At 39.2% G+C, this 19,648-nt stretch overlaps 1 protein-coding gene across 1 annotated transcript in view; it reads left to right on the plus strand.

Moving 5' to 3' along the window:
- Positions 1–3,354, plus strand: part of Potea (POTE ankyrin domain family member A) — a 134,747-nt gene extending 131,393 nt beyond the window's left edge. Inside the window, exons 62-63 of the mRNA XM_060381358.1 lie at positions 2,412–2,524; positions 3,267–3,354. Of these exons, the coding sequence (XP_060237341.1) occupies positions 2,412–2,524; positions 3,267–3,354 (201 nt within the window). The remainder of the gene's footprint in view (positions 1–2,411; positions 2,525–3,266) is intronic.
- The last annotated feature ends 16,294 nt before the right edge of the window (positions 3,355–19,648 follow it).

Here is a 19,648-nt window from a genome sequence, read left to right on the forward strand (position 1 = left end):
CAGCGCCTGCCTGCTTCCCCGCAGATACCCAGCTCTGCACGCTTACGGGGTGAATTACTAGAATCCAACACTTCACCACTCATGGGTGTTCATAATTTAAAGTAACTTGAATGAATGCTTTCAGTGTAAGAACTAAATGAAACAAAATGGAAATCAACTTTTAGAAGTAGATTTTTCCATTTTCTTAATTGGGAAGATATCCTTGTGATTTAACCTAAAGCATGTTCGTGTCGGTATTTAAAAATATGCTCACGACTCCGCAGTTCTTGCTAGTATTCCAATAACTGTAAATAGTGTAACGAAGAAAATGCTTGCATTTTCAAAGTGAAGGTCACTTGGGCCTCTGTATTTCACCCTTATTTGAATGAGAAAGATGACAGTGATACCAAAATAGCTTTTAAGTAAAAGCCCCTATCATTGAAAACTGTTTATAGTCTCTGTGTGCAAGTTGTTCAGTAAAACTGGAAAACTGGAAACTGCCCCACACTACCTTACTGACCAGGTGTATGCTGTATTCATCTTCAGACGTGTGCCCACTTCTGAGAATCTAAGAGTGGCTTCCACATGGCAGAATGGGCAAATAAAAAGTTCAAGTGTACTTGTCTCAGTATGAAATATAAGCCTGAACCAGGAGAAATAGCATAAACAGAATACTCATTTCAATAAGAAATACAAATACAAATATCCAAGTGGGTTACATAGTGATGGGAAGAGGGACTGCCTCTGACATGAACTGATTGGTCTGCGCTTTAATCACCTCCCCCTGTGGGGGGAGCAGCCTTACCAGGCCACAGAAGATGACAGTGCAGCCACTCCTGATGTGATCTAATAGACTAAGATCAGAAAAAAGGAGAGGAGGACCTCCCCTATCAGTGGACTTGGGGAGGGGCATTCGTGAAGAAGGGGGAGGGGAGGGTGGGACCGGGAGGGGAGGAGGGAAGGGCTTATGGGGGGATACAAAGCGAATAAAGTGTAATTAATAAAATAAAAATAAATTAAAAAAAGAAGGATTTAAAATGTACTCGTTGACTCTCAAAAATTTTCCCTGCAGTTGTATGATTGAAGGGCTGATGTTAGTGTAAGAGCTAAGAGCTGGTACTAGCTTCTGAGAAGCAGGTTTGTTGTGGTCACTACACCCACTGACAAGTGTTACAGTTCGGTGGGATTGAGTAAGAGGCTGATGACGAAACCACGTGAGTCAGCCACAGTCATGATTTAATGTGCTATGAAGAGGACAAGGCTCACAGCAAAGCTTTCCTGCTGCAGATGAAAACTAGACAGTCCCAGGAGAATGTTCATAGAGAATGGGTGTCTTCATCTCATTCCAAAGTCACACGAGGATAAAAAAGTACAGTGATAATAAGACAATGGTTTTCAAATAAAATTACCTCAGTAAATTATGACTTCAATGAACTTGGACTACCTACAACTATTAGAATGTTTCTACGGGACAGTTACACTAGAATACAAATGCAACCATATTTTAATTTTTAAAGTTTATCCTTATTAGTGAAGTCTTGTATTTTTAGCAAATATATTGTACTAATTTAAACAACAGGAAAATGGAAAATATAAATGAACTTGAATTCTTTTTTTAAATATATAAGCTTTATTATAGGAGGTTAACTTGAAATTAACACACTGAAATTAACCAGTCTACACATTCCAATGAAACCAAATATATTTTTATGCACTTATCCACTGCCCAAACCCAAACAATTCTTGATTAGAGTTAACTCTTCAAAGAAAAGCAAAGAGATTATAACACTATTTTTTTTCCTCAAATCTATCATGAATTTTTCATTCTTTTCTTTTTGTAGTGGATAAATGCAGAAAAATATATCTGATAGTAAAAGCATAAGGTCCAACGTGAAGGCCCACAGTTGCAGAATGGCTATTCTGTCTTCACTGAGGTGTGTAGACTTTGGGTCTGGTTAATTTTTAGTGTGATTTTTACTTGTAAGTTTTTTATGATAATAATAATTAAGTTTTAATAAAACTAAATAGGTAGAAGGCTGGAAAGATAGCTCAGATGTTAAGAGCACTGACTGTTCTTCGAAAGGACTCAGATTTGATTCCCAGCACCCACATGATGACACCCAAGCATATATAAATCCAGTTTCTGGGGATCTGCTACCCTCTTCTGGCTGTGTAGGAATTGCACATGCATGGTGCACAGACAAACAGCAAGGTAAAACAACCACACACACACAAATAAATACATTTAAAAAATAACTCAGTTGATAAATAAGAAGAAAAAAAATCACCCACTTTTTCATTTTCCCCTAGTTGTGTTAGGCTTATCACATTTATTAGATGTTTCTAAGAGCATTAATCATGAACTCATAAGATAGTTTTAAGAAAGAATGAGTCTCCAGAGTTTTAAAACTACTTTGTATGCTTTCTCAAAGATGGAAGATGAAGAAAAATCAATCAAAGAACTTGCAGAATTAAAACAATCTTTAGAATATAAGTTGCATGAGCAACAGAAGAAAAATGACGAAATAGAAAAGGAGATTATTGGGTAAGATTTTAGTATTCCAAATATTGTCAACCATTCATATTAGATTTATTTTTAGTAAAACTAGAAGCAAGTTCATTTATCTTTTTCATAAAGAACCGTATGTGGGCCTACAGATGGCTCAGTGTATAGAAGGGCTCTCTGCCAACCATAGCAAGCTGAGGCAGATCTTGAGACCCACAAGGTAAAAGCAAAGAAGAGCTCCCAATACATGTGCCCGCGTACACACACACACACACACACACACACACACACACACACACACGAGGATTAAACAACAACCAAATAACTGCATCTTAAACTTTAGAAACTGCTACACAATCTGAACTTTTTCACTTCTTTGTTGAGACAGGGTCTCATGTATATCCTGACCCGGTTCCCATGTTTCTCCTCTCACACTTAGCCTGGATGCTTTTAGAACATGAAAATATTATGAAACACGACACTCTCCAGAGTTATAAATGAGTAAAGAATTTTGTAAAAGTGTACTTTTTCATGTCCTTAGGTGAACTTTGGGTTAAAGCTCAGTAGTATTTGTAAGAGTCCTGTAAATAGATGCAAAGTCAGTTATTTGACTGTGGCATATTTTATACCAATTGTCTTCATACTCTTTATGTAAGATAATAATTACATAAAATGCTTTAAAGAAATTTTAGATTAAAATTAGATCATATATTATAGGTATACTTATTTTACATAATTAGAACATACTTAAGGAATTGTTAAGCATTTTAAATTCTTGCAGATTTAAGAAACTCTTGAAAATGAAAAAAATTGGCCATGAAATTGGAGAATGTAGTTCAACTGGGGATTCAAAAACTGGTCGTTTTTAAGGCACAAGGTTTGTTCAAAGACAAAAGTTCACTTCCTTTTTTTCTTTCTTTCTTCCTATTTTCCTTCCTTCCTTTCTTTCCTTCTTTCTTTCCTCTTTTGTTTTGAGAAAGTACAAATCTCTCAGTACTTTGAGCAACGCAATGATCATTTGTAAGACCATTGCAGGCTGAGTGTATGGACAATGCTTACCTTTTCTCTTAAGACTGTCCGCTGTTGACAGGGGCCTAGCATAACTGTCTTCATGGGGCACTCCCTTCTCTGAGAAGAAGGAGAGAAGAGAATGGGGGGGTGAAGGTAGGTATGGGAGGAAAAAAAGGAGGGGCCTGGAATCAGGCTGTAAAATAATTAAATAAATAAGTGAATAGAAAGTTAAAAAAAGAAAAATATTGGAACTATGTTCTCTCTCCCTACAGAACTGTACCCATAGACATACGGCTCTAAGCTCTGGCATTGTGTGTGAACAGCAGATCTGGAATTCGAACCGAGACAGTGTGGTTTAGCACCTACAGTATATGTCTATAAAATGTTCCGTTTTCATTTTCTATTAAAACAATTGGTAGAGAAATAATACCTCTGTGTCATTTAGAATACTGATTCATTAAAAAGAAGGTTTTCTCAAAAGAAAAATATCTCTGGACCTTGGAGAAGGGAGTCTTCTTTTTCCTCTATACCTATTATTCTTAGGTTTTGTCTTTTCATATTGTCTTGCATTTCTTGGACGGTCTGTGTCAGGAATTTTTCGGATTTAACATTTTCTTTGACAGATACATTGATTTCTTCCATTGTATCTTCTACACCTGAGATTCTTTCTTCCATCTCTTGTAGTCTGTTGGTTATGCTTATCTCTGTAGTTCCTGTTTTCTTCCCTAGATTCTTCCTTTCCATTATTTCTTCCATTTGTGTTTTCTTTAATTTTTCCAATTCTATCTTCAGGTCTTGAGTTGTTTTGTTTACTTCCTTCACCTGTCTGATTGTACTTTCCTGTTTTTCTTTTAGTTCCTTCAACTCTGTTTCTATCATTTCATTCAGTGTTTTAAGCATTTCCTTTCTAAAGGCCATAAACTGTTTGGCTGCAGCTTCCTCTATTTCTTTACGGATGGCAATATTCTGTTTGAGTTTATCTTCCTCTATGTCTTTACGTATCTTATTTGTTTCCTCTGTTATCATCTTCATGAGCATACTTGTTAGGTCATCTTCTTGGATTTCAGTTATGGTGGGGTGTCCAGGGCTAATTGCCCCTGGGTAACTGGGTTCTGGAGATGCCATATTGCTTTGTCTTTTGTTGCTTGAGCTTTTACGCTGGCCTCTACCCATTGTGTTATCTTAGGTGTTTGGGGTTATTTTCTAGTGGTTCCTGGGGATCCTGTGGTGGAGAAAATCCCCTTTGCAGAAAGCTGGTTTTTCCTGAAGGATGTCTTCTCAGCTTTTTGGGTATAGTCCCTGGATGGCTGGTGTTTTTTCAGGAGTTGCTCACCTCAGGGATATAGACCTGAGTGGTAACTGTGGTCTTTGTTAGTCGAGAGGGTTCTCCTCTCACCCAGGGAAGTCCTGAGGGCAGCTGCCCTGTTTCTGGGTTTCTTGTTGTAAATTTAATGATCAGCTGCTGTGACCCAGTTGGACATCAGGCGCGCCTCAACTGTTTGTGCCTGTGTCTGGAGCACAGCTGAGTGCTGGCGCCTCGGCCCCACTAGACTGCTAGACTTTTTCTAGGGAAGGATTGGGTAATTCATAGAAACAGAATGGTGGATCAATGGAACCGAACAGAGGACCCAGAAATAAACCCACACACATATGGACACCTGATCTTTGACAAAGACGCCAAAACCATACAATGGAAAAAAGATAGCATCTTCAACAAATGGTGCTGGTCTAACTGGATATCTACATGTAGAAAAATGAAAATAGATCCATACTTGTCACCCTGCACAAAACTGAAGTCCAAGTGGATCAAAGACCTCAACATAAAACCAGACACATTAAATCGGCTTGAAAAAAAAGTGGGAAATACCCTAGAACTCATTGGTACAGGGGAAAACTTCCTGAACAGAACACCAACAGCACAGGCTCTAAGAGCAACAGTCAATAAATGGGACCTCATGAAACTGAAAAGCTTCTGTAAAGCAAAGGACACCGTCATCAAAACAAAGCGACCACCTACAGATTGGGAAAGAATCTTCACCAACCCTTTATCTGACAGAGGACTCATATCCAGTATATATAAAGAACTAAAGAAGCTGAAAAGCAGCAAACCAAGTAATCCACTTAAAAAATGGGGAACAGAGCTAAACAGAGAATTCTCTGTAGAGGAATACCAAATGGCAAAGAAGCACTTAAAGAAATGCTCAACCTCACTAGCCATTAGGGAAATGCAAATCAAAACAACCCTGAGATTTCACCTTACACCCATGAGAATGGCCAAGATCAAAAACTCAAGTGACAACACATGCTGGAGAGGTTGTGGAGAAAGGGGAACCCTTCTCCACTGCTGGTGGGAATGTAAACTTGTACAACCACTCTGGAAATCAATCTGGCGCTTTCTCAGACAACTAGAAATAGCGCTTCCTCAAGATCCAGCCATACCACTACTAGGCATATATCCAAAAGAGGCTCAAGTACACAAAAAGGACATTTGCTCAACCATGTTTGTAGCAGCTTTATTTGTAATAGCCAGAAGCTGGATACAACCCAGATGCCCCTCAACTGAAGAATGGATGCAGAAATTGTGGTACATCTACACAATGGAATATTACTCAGCAATGAAAAATAAGGAAATCATGAAATTCACAGGTAAATGGTGGGATCTGGAAAGGATCATCCTGAGTGAGTTGTCCCAGAAGCAAAAAGACACACATGGTATATACTCACTCATATAGACATACAACATAGGACAAACCCACTAAAACCTGTGCATCTAAAGAAACTAAGCAAGAGAGAGGACCCTAACTAAAATGTCCAATCCCCATCTGGAAAGGCAAAGAGGATGGACATCAGAAGAAGAAGAAAACAGGAAACAACCTAGGAACCTACCACAGAGGGCCTCTGAAAGCCTCTGCCCTTCAGACTATCAAAGCAGATGCTGAGCCTGATGGGCAACTGTTCGGCAGAGTGAATGGAATTTTAGGTAAGAACTGGGAAATAGTAAGAGCTGGATAGGACAGGGTCTCCACAAGGAGAGCAACAGAACAAGAAAATTTGAACACAGGGAACTTCCCAGAGACTCATACTCCAACCAAGGACTATTCATAGAGATAACCCAGAACCCCTGCACAGATGTAGCCCAGGGCAGTTCAGAGTCCAATTGGGTTACATAGTAATGTGAAGAGGGACTGCCTCTTGGATGAGTACTTTTGCATGGACTTTTTGCCTGAATACTTCTACACAAGTACTCTTGCATGCTAAGTCATGCAGTCAACTGCTTTGACTTTGAAGTGGCTGACAGTGGCATGCCTCTTTCCATCCTATCTGCACAGGACAGATAGTATCTGCACAGACAGCAGGGATGTCATTTCCCTCCCTCCTTGCCAAAAATTGTCTTCCTTTAAAAATTTTTTTGCATTGAAAAAGTTGTCATCAAAGTGATATAAAGTGGGATTTCATTCACAAATTATAATAACTAATGAGATGACATGGTTTACATATTTTGTTCACATGCTTATATTACTAACTTGCATATCCTTGTTGGAGAAATGCCATTTAGATGATTTTTCCATTTTAAAAATGGCGATCTTGCAAAGTTTTATTTACATACGTCTTTATGTAGATCTCAGTCCATTGCCAGATATATAATTTCCAATATTTTCTGCCATTTAGTGACTTGCCTTTGCAGTTGGTTGCTGTAATTTATTTCAGCCACCATAGTATTTAACTCCAGAGGTCTTGCTGATCTGTCTGTTCTTCCTGTTTCCAATCAAATAAGTTATTGACAGCTTTAGGCAGGAAGCTTCTTTTTTCTGCATTTTGCTTTAAAATATTTATTTAAACATTTCTTTCACTTAGCTATTATATATATATATGTACGTTTGTGTATATATATGAGATGGAAAAGTAGACAGATAAATAGGTAGATGATAGAAGAATACATGATATAGATAGATGATAGATAATAAATGATATAGATAGATGATAATGTGTGTGTGTCTGTGTGTGTGTGCTTGCATTCGTGCATGTGAGCATGTGCACACGCATGCGTGCACATGTGTGTTTGGATGAATTTGTACATGCAAGGTCAGAACACAACCCAGGGTGACACCTCTACCAGGTAGGTATGTCCAGTTGTTTACCATGACTATACACTCAGACATGTATCTTCTTGCTTCCTGTTCTTCCTTGTGTACTAAGGTGAAGAGACATTCTAGAGACACACATGATTGTAAGAATTTGTAGCAGAAGGGATATTTAAATAGCTCCTCAATGATCCCATGCTCTTCTCATCTGCTGTTTGTCATTAATAAATTAGGCTCTGCATTTACTTGCCTCCCCTCTTAAGAGGAGATCAACTTCCATGGGAGGAATTATTATTTCTTACTATTTTCTAGTCAATCCATATGTATCTTTAATTACTCCTTTTAAGTATTGAAGGTTCAGTGTCCCAAGCCACATTTATTTTCTTTCTGTACCTTTAGTTGACTTTGTCCACTTCACTGTAGTCTGAAATTGGTTCATAATTAAGATGTCAAATTCAGGAGTGATGCCAAAGGTAACAAGGATGGTACAGCCATCTCTTAAGATATTTCCATCAACTGACAAACTGTGGTTAAGGGAGCGACTTAAAGCACCACACATGATCTGAATTTTCAAGTCTTTTGTGATTGGCAGAATTCAGAAGGGCTTTCTCTCTACAGATGTCTGTAATTTGTAAATGATTTTATTTCCTCAGATGACAGAATGAGATGAGAACTGTTTCTAAGCCTTTCTAGTTCTTTCTGAACTCTGGCTGGCTGGTTCAACTCAGATATTCTGGCCCAAACTCCTCTTCAAGCTGACTGATTCAAACTGGCTTTTTATGGATTCTGACTAAATTGCTCTGCCTGGCCTCAAACTAATTCTGGCCAGATCTTCTGATCTTCTGGATCTTTCTGTCCTCACCTGTGTCTACTCTCTGGGTAGTTGCCAAGACATGGTTATTTGTTGTTGTCCCGGACAAATTCAGAAGTCTTTTGTTCAACTGAAATCATTTTAGGTAGGGCTTCATTTTTTTTTTTTTCTAAAAATGAAGAAACAATTCCACAGCAGAATTTCTGGTCCTATGGCTCTTTCAATCTTTGACCCTTCTTCCATGGTGTTCCCTGAGCCTTGGGGGAAAGGATTGTGTCATGGGTGTATCCATTAAGTCCAGGCTCCACATGATCTATTAGTGTTTGCATTATGACCTATTGTGTTTTTCTGTGTTGTTGCCTGCCCATTTGCTACAAAGAGATGTTTCTCTGATGTGGGGTGGGAGCTTCACTCATTTGTGGGTATACGGATAAGTTTTAGAATAAATTTAAGAATTATGTTAGTCTAGAAACATGGCAGTAGTAGGTTCTCTCCTAAGATCCATGATCTCACTAGCCCTGGGTAACTTGCTAGGTTCCTAGTACCAGGCACGATTTTTCTCCTGTTGAGTAGGCCTCAAGTCCAATCAGACAACTATTAGTTACTAATAACATGTGAGTGCCGCTATTGTTCCTTTGGGGATCTCTTGTCATGCTGGTCATTGATGCAGCTCATAGCTATCACAGATGGATAAGACTATTGATTGTTTGCCCTCCTTGTCAAATTACATAGCAATTTCTGGTCCAGTGAAAGCTAGATCAGCAGGTCACTTTTAGTACTGCTTTTAAAACTTCTTGTAAGTTTGCTTTTTTATCTGTTCTTAGCCACTTCAACATACCACATTCCCCAAATTTTGAGTTATCACCATCTGTCAACTCAATTCATCTTGTTAATTTCAGTTTAGGAATGCGAACTGTTGTTGTACTGGGCTTTTCATCGATTTTTCATTATGTAAGTGAGCATGTACATATTTCAAGAGCAGTGAGATTTGTTGTTGTTGTTGCATTTGGGCGATATGCTTGGTGTAGAGAGGGGTCTACCAGATCTCCCTTAATCCCTGGTTGTAATTTCTTCTCTTCCACCTATTCTGTAGTCATCGTTGAACTTGTGTCATTTACTATATTTAGATATTTCACCAGCCTGAATGAGCACTCACTCCTCTGTGCATGAAGATTACACTAAGCTCATACATGGAAGACTCACCATTGTGATTCGTACGAGGCTCCACATCCAAACCTTTTGAGAAACTTGTGTGTAATTAGCCTCTTGTGTCCTGTCTGCACGGCACAAAATGTGCTAACTGCAAGTTGGAAGTTCGGAAGTTCAGACTTCCATAAGCATGGTATTTGTTTTGACAAATACCACAAAGTATCAATCTTTTTATTTTTTTTTCTAATTTTTCTTCTTTAAAAATTTCTGAGATGCAACTGCTTGTATCTGAGAGTAACCTGTGTGCTTGATAAAATCTGGCCTTCCTGTCACACTGATTGCAGACAGTTCCTTAAGCACATTCCCCATGGAATCCTTGCCACACTGTGCTCTGCGCATCTTGAATCTCCTGTTCACACCAGTTATCTTTCCATAGGAACAAAAAGACCTGTGAAAATTTTGGACATCCTGCTGTTATCCAGTGTTCAAGCTCAAGGCAAATCCCCAAAGATCAACGTATTGTCCATTACTGTTTTATGACAAAGACAACAAATGCTGCCCAAATTCATGAACTGTCTGAAGTTCATCCTTTTCTTCTTGGACACATCTCCCACGCATAGTCATCACTAAGCTTGGACATACACATACAGTCTTCCAAAACTTCAAGTGTAGAAACTACATGCAGAGCTATGGAGACCTAGCAAGTCAATGGTGTACTGGGGCTTATTTTATTGTTTCCTTTTTTTTTTCTTCCTTGAGTTGGCCTCATTGAGGCTGATGCTATGGAAATCTTTTCATCTTTTCTCCTAAAAATGTACTCACCAATTTTAACCAGATAATACATAATTCTTTTGCTGTTTTAGTTACTGTTTGAAATCTTATTATCAGTGGTGTTCTTCCTTGTTTCTTTTGCAGAAATGTGGCTAGACTTTGTCACACGATTTGGTGGGCAGATACCCTATATCTCTCCCATGGATAAAGGAGTTAATGTGGCAGCCTTGACATGCTGTAGTGACATCTCCTGGGACCACAGCATCTGCACAGAACATCCAGCTAACTTTAACTGCAGCCTCGGAAACCTGGCTTTTAGTGGAGCAAGATCCCCTGGTCTGGGTGCAACCTATGAGCAAAGACGACACAGCACTGTCCTTAATAATTTCTTTAATTAAACAGTTAATTTGTATTTCAAAAACTACCATCTTGTTACTTGATTACTAGTTTCCTTTTCCTTTTTTCTTTTTGTCCTTTATTTGAGATCAAGATGATTTTTTTTATAATCTTGTTTAGTTTTTCATTTTTATGCGCTCTCCTTCTTATTTTTAAATTCACCGAAGTGATTACAATGCAATTTTTTCTCATTTAATAAAGTTGCAATGAGTTAGTATTAGTTTCCCACCATGTTCTCAAGGAGAAAAGTGACACTTTTCCAGTATCATGTTCCACGTTTTTCAGCTCTTCTTTCTTCAGAACCTCCGCACTCAGCACATAGCTTCTTACAATCCATGACTGCGTTTCCCCTCCTATCGTCACAGCTCTAAGCCCTTCCATCAACCTGATCCCTTGCTCAGGACCCCTTGCTAATTGCCCAGTGCCTCCAGGGAAAACACAGAGAATGGTGGCCTCACCTCTGTGTCTGCCTTTTTAGATCTGAGTTTTTGTTACTCCATGATGACTCAATTTAAAACACTTTTATTCTGATTTTCATTTTTTAGAGTGAAGAGGACTCGCATCCATGGATCAGATCAGGATGGCCTGTGTTTGCTGCCCTTTTCCACTGCTGTGATAAGGTATCTAACAAGAATCAACTAAGTTTGAAGGGATAGTTTTTGCTCTCAGTTGAGAAGCTGTAGCCCATCATGGCAGGGAAGGGATGGCAGCAGGCACAGGGCAGCTGGCCACGCTGCCTCCATAATCAGGAAGCAGAGAGATGAGGAAGTGGGGCTAGATAATAAATCTTAACCTTCACCCCTGGAGTGATTGCTTTTAGGCCACACCTGAAGGCCCACATTAGCTCAGAACCAAGTGTTCAAACACATGACCTATATGAATATTTCTCATACAGGACATCTCATATGGCTGTTTTTATAAGGTTATCTGAGTTAATCACTGAGTTTATTATACCTCTTTAAAAAAATAACCTCCTGGATATCTTCAGATACTTTAATCTTCTGGCCAGTATAGATCTTCTTTTCTGCATAGGTTAGAGACCATCGTTGAGTTCAAGTGCTTTTACCGTCTTGTCTGATTAAAGCAGGGTAAGTTGACACTCCTGTAGGGCACCGCCCTGCCTGGAGCATTGATGCTCTCAGATAGTTGTTCAAAGCTAAGACCATAACCAAGAGCCAAAAATGTCATTTCACTTTTATTTTCATTGTTATTTTATTGGCATACTAAACAGAAAGACAATATGAAGAAGAAATGCATGCCAGATTAAAGAGAAACAGGCATCTTTATAATTAAGTGAGCTTATTTTAATACATAACTACTTGACTCAGAGATAGAACCTTTGCATTGAAACATTACTTTCTGGAAATTGCATTGGTCCATATATGTAGTTAGAAAACATCTTTACAAGGACCAAGGTTTTGGGTAAAGGCATAAGCTGGCTGTGTACCATGACCACAGGCTGTGCCGCTAAACTTGGTACTGGATAGAGTAATGACATTAAGCTGTTGAATGCTCATAGGATGCAAAGTGGACTTCACATTACCTTCTGTGATATATTCTGACCAATAATATGAAATCAGAAATACCGTCTGGATTGCTGTTGTCACTTTAGACTACAAGAAATCCAAGGGAGAATGGAACAAGCCAGATGACATATGAAGCAAGCTGAGTGGGAAATGAAAAGGCAGAACATTCTTGCTGATAACTAAGTTAGTTCTCCCAAGAAACCACTGCCAATGAAGAGACTGACGCGGACTTAGAAGACACAATAGTCCAACACTGCTGCAGGTCCTAGTTTAGACAGACTAACTGTAAAGCTAAAGTACTTGTGAGGCAGAAAAACCTCAATTAAGTATTTTGTTAAATATGATAATATTGCTTTGTAAATGTTCTTCCAAAATAAATAACTCCCTCAAAGTACACATTGAAAATGATGCACACAGAGTTAGAAATTCTGGGACAGGCTACACAAGAGTGTACTTTTTTTTTTTTTTAACCATTGTAGTTAAACAATCCAATTAAAATATTTGTATTTGGTATCTTGTTTAATTAGTGAAAGTACATTAAATAAGCCTTATGTGATACATTAGGGTCATAATGGAGGTGATGCTGACACAAGTTGGAAACTAACCCTAAATTAAACAGAACAGTTGAGAACAATCATGTTCTAAATCACATAGTACAAAGTGAATCATCAGAGACAAGAGGTCAATGGGGCTGTGTTCTATGAAGACCACCTGAGGAAGTGAGGCTATGAGCTAAGATCAACTTGGGAAGCTATCTTTTGTCTCTCCTTTGCATATTTTTATGTGCCTAACACACACATAGAGAAAGAAATACATATATATATATATATATATATATATATATATATATGTAGATACATTTGCCTTGCAATATCCACTGGTTGGAAGTAGATGGCCAATTTCAACCTTTTTTTTTTCTTGGCATACATTTGAAATTAAATTTATTTTTCCTGGTTGTTTTGTTTTATATTCATATACCATGTCTAGTGTATATGATTTGGTGTGTCTATGTAGGTAGGGCAGCCTACGAGACTTGCTTCTCTTTTCTCATCAACCCTAAAATTTCACTGCTTTAAAATCATTTTGTAGTTACTCTCCCAAGACCATTATATATGTGTATTTGCTGTATAGTTTTTTTTCTTTTTTTGTCAACTTGACACAAGCTAGGATAATCTGGGAAAAGGGAAACTAAATTGGGAAAATGACTACCAAGACTGGCTGGCCTACAGGCAAGCAGGGGAGATTTTTTTGATTATTGATTGCTATCGGAGGACTTCACCTACTGGGCTGAGTGAGCTATGAAGAAGAATTACATGAGCACTATTCCTGTGTGCTCTCTGCTTTCAGCTCTTGCCTCCAGTTTCCCTCATTGACTTCCCACCCTAACTTCCCTTCCTGGTGGACTATATGCGGTAAAGCAGAGCCATTTCCTCCCTAAGTTGGTTTTGGTCATGGTATTTATCACAGCAATAGAAAATTAAAAGAACATGTAAATATTCATCCTTTGAGAAAATTGAAAATGTAATGTTAACTCCCCCCCCCCACACTTTAGCTTCTAGGAAGTATGAGCCACATACCCCAACTGGGGTCTAATGTTTTCTGCATTTGATTTGGTGGTAGAAAATAGTTCATGCTGGTGTTTTAAAAGAAAATTGAACTAAATTCAGACCCATACTCATTTTCAAATGTTGACACTTCAGTAGTCCCAGAAGACGAAGCAGGCTGAATTAGGGCAGAACCCTGATTGGCACACGAATGTTGACGTTAGGTTACACAATGTGAATGAGCATTTACAGTGTCTCAAATTGGTCCAGGAGGTAGACCTCTCACAGTCTCAGTGCCCCGCTGTGACCATGCCAGGGAATCCATTTCTTCTTCATCAGAGACCTGTGAGTAACAACACCTATCTGGATTTGTATTTGCCAGATGCTAGTTCTGGTACTTATAACCCAGATAACTGTTGGGGAAACGGGGCTCACACTACTATAATGTGCAGGCAATAGCTCAGAATGTTGGGTGAAGAGTCAGAGATCAGTTCATTTATTTAGTGCTCCAAGGAGCCCTGGAATCATCTGCTACCCACTTATTCTCTTGGAAACACCCACTACCTCTAGAGATGAGCTGCCCTCCTTCCTTTTCCTAGAGCCCAAAGGTAACGCCCTCATGTGTATATACTGTTCTAGCCAAGACTCAAAGCCCTTGGCAAGCATCAGCTCTGTGCCACAGCTGCCTGCAGCCTGTGAGCTGTGCTTTTGAAGGAAGCAGGAGAGCCAGGATCTGTCAGAATCAAATATCAAAGACGCCCTATGTCTAAGAAAAGTGGAAAAATTGAGTAGGGTGTAAGTTTTCTAATTTCAAAAAGTGCAATATGAAATTCACATCTAAATATTTATATGCATGTGGATATCTCTGTTTTATATATCCTTTTCTTATATAGCTGGTCTACCACTCAAAAATGCCTAGTGATGATCACAATCTGGAGGTAAATATTACTTAAACTAGAATCATGAGATTTCTTTTTTCTGTATTATGTATTGAACCCATGGCTTCTCATGTGCTAAGGAAGGGGCTACCACTGAGTTAGGTCCACTGAGACTTTTTAATTAGTCTACATAATTTTTTGAATTATTCTTTTTAATACAAAGACCAAAACATAGAAGTAAACATTCATCCCATACAGATTTTGGTCAATGGAAAAGCATTTGTGTGACATTGATCCTATGATGATTATGTAGCCTTGGTTACATGTGGTATAAAGCATAACTCACCAGTCTATGATAAAGCTGTAATAAGCCAATTGTAATAGTCATTCCATGGGAACACAGAACACTGTTATGCTGATTTAAACAATTGATAATGATAGTAAGTGGACCATTACCTGCTGTACTTTACGCTGGATCACCGTTGTAGAATGTACTCCATAAGAAAACGAGTACTCTTGCTGTCTTGTTGGAATTCACATTTAACCCTGCCTACACAAATGCCTAGCACAATACAGAGCCCACAGTAAGCTTGTCAAATCAGTCTGGTACTTAAAGCAGCCTAAGCTTGTTAAATCAGTATGGCACTCACTGTCATGGTGACTGTTCATACAAAAATATCCAGGTAAAACCTTTGTGTAAGTAAAGGAAAAAAAATGTGGGAAAGGATAGGCTTCATCATCCTTTTCTAATGATGAGCATGATGGTGTAGAATATGAGGAGTCATGATATTAAGTCCTTTTTTTTAGCAAGTCTGTTAATAAGATATTTTTATCAGGGATTTGATTAGTCTCTGAAAGTTAGAAGAAGAAAGATAAATGAGTCCGCAAAATAATATCAATAGAATAAAATAGGTCCAGCTCGGGGGATTCCTCTGTCTGAGAGTTGTGCTTCATAAAATTTAGTGGTTGGGAAGTGATTAGTAGAATATCTAAGCATACAAGGAGAACATGGAGGTAGAGGGTCTGACATGAGACATGCTCTCCAAGTTTTATCAGCTACACACACTCTTATGGAGGTTTTGTTCCAGTTATGTGATGCTATTCTTGATGTGAATGAGAATTAATATTATTAAGGGTAAAAGGAAGAAAATGAAAGAGAAGAAACAATCCGTTTGTCTTCATTTTTACTAAGCTGGGCTAGGATGGTTGGGAAGAGTTTCCATTAGTTTGCTCAGGTTTGAGAACTTTGTGAAATCATTTTGCATTTCTTTCTGTCTCCCAAGACTCCTTGGAAATCTAATTTCCAAAACCTCTTTCCTTCTACCCATGAATTCATCCAGTTTGGTGGTTTCACTGAGCCCATGCTTATGTTTGTTGCCAAAAATCCAGGAGAGGAACAATGGGCTCTTTCCAAAGGCCTCTGAACCCCTTAACTGAACCAAACTGCCAGTTTTGACCCTTCTTGGTACAAACCATTTGCTTCTGCTGGATCTTACTACCAAAGTGTTGACTTAAAAATTCAGAGTTCCTCTTCCCTCTACTGCTTCCTCTTCCCCTGTTTCTCTCTTCCCTCGACTCCACCCACCCATCTTTCCTCACCTGCTCGGTTAATGCCTCCTTTGAGTTGCCTGTTCTGTCTCAGTCTCTCTTGTTGGCTCACTGAAGCATGTTGTCTTTGTCTCTCTTGGCTCCTGGAGCCTACTAAACGAAAGTTCTGCTGGTGTGTCAGGCAGTTTCTCTCACGCTACTGCGTACCCGTCACAGGAAAGTGGATGTCTTTCCTCTCTGTTTCGGGGCATCTCTCTGAAGAGCTTCCTTCCTTTTGGGGGTATCCTCAGACTGAGGCTCTGTCACCATTGCACTTTCCCTTTCCTTTCCTATGGCTCGGGGACATCTTATTACAGCATGCTATTGGAATCCTCCCTCTGGGGAAAGTTTCTATTTACAACCTCTTTTCCTAAGTCTCCCCCACCAGCTCCTCGCTCTGTTGCTGGAGATTCCTTACTGACACCCTTTTAAGGATGTCTCTCTTCCTGTCTCTTGACTACTTTAACTCTTGCTTATTCCTGGAGCTTTCTCCATCTCTCTTGCTCAGTTGCTGTGGCCTGAAATAACTACAGGCTCTTCTTAAACTCATCCACTCCTCACCTGCCTTTTCTAATCTCTTTCCTCAGAATCAGAGGTTCCATTGGGATGAGCTGTCTTACTATAAGTAGCTTGGACTCAGTACAAACTAAATAATCAGTTTGAATGGCCAGAAAATAGTACACTCAATTTTGTACATCTTACAGATTGTGACAACTTTCATCTCCAAGCAAGTGATCTGGAAATCCCTTTATCTCTAAGATCTTTCCACTTTTGATTTTTTTTTTTATCTCTAAATCTTCTTTACTCTCTGCTCTTGTTCCTACCTCTGATCCCTCTGGGTTCAGCCTTACAGAGATTCAAATGTCTTTTGAGTATTGATAATATTAAAATAGTGTCACCTGCTGTGGTTCTACTCTACTAATGAGCTGGCTCTGGAATTAGGATTTGTCCTGCCTTAGACCCAAGTGTGTTTGTTTAAAAATTTCCTCTAAAGCCTCTCTTCCGGTTCAGGCTGGCCACCTGGCTCTGTGACAGATAGAAGAACAAAACAGAAGAGCACCCTCCCTTCCCTGCCCAAAACACACTTTGAACTTGAGAACAGGTAAGAGGGAAACCATTCCAAATAGAGGTTAGTACTGGCTAAATGTGACTGCAGATGTTTAGCTCTCTGAGGACTTTCTCCACAATTTTTAAAACTTTTTTTTTCTGTATGTGAAGCATTGTGTTGAAATATAAACTGTCTCAGGATGTGTAAGACCTTTTTCATGTGGTTTAGAAAAGAAAGTCTGTAAAGTCCATAATAGTAAAAGTTATCTTTAAATTTGTTGTCAAAAAGGGTTGATAGCTAAAAAAATTCTATGTATAGGTGATCTTAATTTACTGAAGCACTCGTGTGTGTAACTTGGGCTCAATTCTTACTTAGGAAACTATATTATTTTTTATTAGACTAAGGAGACAATACAAGAGCCCCAATATTTAATTGTATTTTTCCTAAACTAAGAAGAAAACACCAGACTTTTAAAAGTACATAAAAAGTAATGTATTATTTTTTTTCCTAAAAGTAAAAAAGTAATAGTTGAGGACCAAATCATGAACAAAGTTTATAGAAAAGAGGATTTAAAAATAACATATGTTTGATGATTAAGGTTTATAAATCCCTTAAGATTATAATGGTCTATTTAGGGTTAAAAATACCTTAATGATGCATACGTAACCACTTTATGTTTTTGCTGTATTTGTTGCTTCAGCCATTTGAAAAAAAGTGAGTCATATGAAAAAATGTAAAACAATCTCGAAAATAAGGCCCATAAGTCTCTTCATGGTCTGTATTTGTGGTTTAAAGTTGATGTTAACACTTTAAGGTCTTCAGCTCAAAAATTATAAATTTTTAGGCTCAAACTTTAATCTTACAAAAGCTGCTAACTTATTGTAAACCACTAAAGATAACTAAGAGCAGGACGAGGCATGAAGGGCTTCCCAGAACAGACAGTAATGCCAGCTTCTGGCTGCGGCCCTGAGGCCACCTTTAATGAAGATGGGTCACCAATGAACTCCACCCAGAGCTTGCTTCAAATGCGGCAACACTGCTTTCTGGGCAAAGAACTACACCCCACGTTGTCCATTGCCAGGACCTTCTAAAAAACTATGGATTCTGGAGGACTGGCTACCCAGCTCTGCCTTGCTAAGGTAGATCAGTTTCCTACATCGTTCCTCCACAGGAAAATCTCCATCATCTTCTGGGCCTAATGAGCAAAGCCTGCTGCTGCCTGGCATTTCTGCCACTACGATTACCACGGAGGAGCCCAGGTTGACTGTATAGTCAATGAGTAAGTTTCCGCCATTTTTAACAGATTTAGGGACTAATTGGTCTGCACTTTCTGCTTACACCAGTAAAAACTTTCAGATTTCTGTGACAGGTGTTGATAACTTGCCCCACCAACCCAGGGCTCTAGGGCCTCTCCTCTGTTACAGCTGGGGCCACTTGATCACTCACTCCTTTCACATTAAGCCTAGTAGCCCAACCTCACTATTGGGCAGCAATACCATGGCTAAATTACACTTTTGCTTTTTAATCAACTCCTTTTGAAAATTTTCTTCTTCTTGTAGCCTCTGAAGGGCATCCTTATCTACCGGCTGACACAACTGCTTCATCCTCTTCTCTTTCAGAAGAGGTCTCCTCATTGCCAGAAGTATAAGGATACCTCCTCTAATCCCTGCATTAAGAACTTTTTTAGGACCCTACCTCCTACCCCATTACTCTCAAAACCATATCCCGTTAAAACAACCACCCATTGTCTTTTTAATAACAGTATTCTCAAACCCACTCATTCACCCTTTAACAGTCATATCCTGTCTGTCGTACCACTCCAGCCATTAAAGGTGCTTTATAAACCATTCCTTTACACCCAGACTCACATGGCCTCTTTGCCTTCATCAGGGAGGACCCTGCCACTGGAACTTGGGCTGTCCTCTCCTGGGGGGGTTCCAAGATAGTCCCCTTTCTTTGGCCAGGATCTGCCCACTGACCTCTTTTCTTTCAACCTGTCTCCAAGCCATTTAATTCAATACGAAGATGACCTTCTACTATGCATTGCCTCCCCCCATTCCCACTGTCACAGCAGCATGCTGTTCAACTTCTAAACTTCCTAGGAGAGCAAAGGATGCTGAGGCTCCCCTTCAAAAGCTTAACCTTCAGTCCTTCAGGTCAAACATCTAAGCTTTCTGTTATCCCCTGACAGTGTGAGCTCACTCACTACCCCATACCTCCAACCTGCAGACCCTCATACCTCCAACCAACATAGAAGAGATTCTCTCCTTCCTTGGCCTGGTGGGGTACCTCAGAACCTGGATTCCTAACTTTGCTCTTCTTGTTTGCCCCCCTCTATGAAGCAGCCAAGATCCCCCTAA

Source organism: Meriones unguiculatus, chromosome 4 (assembly GCF_030254825.1).
Source record: "Meriones unguiculatus strain TT.TT164.6M chromosome 4, Bangor_MerUng_6.1, whole genome shotgun sequence".
In the NCBI taxonomy this organism is placed as follows: domain Eukaryota; kingdom Metazoa; phylum Chordata; class Mammalia; order Rodentia; family Muridae; genus Meriones; species Meriones unguiculatus.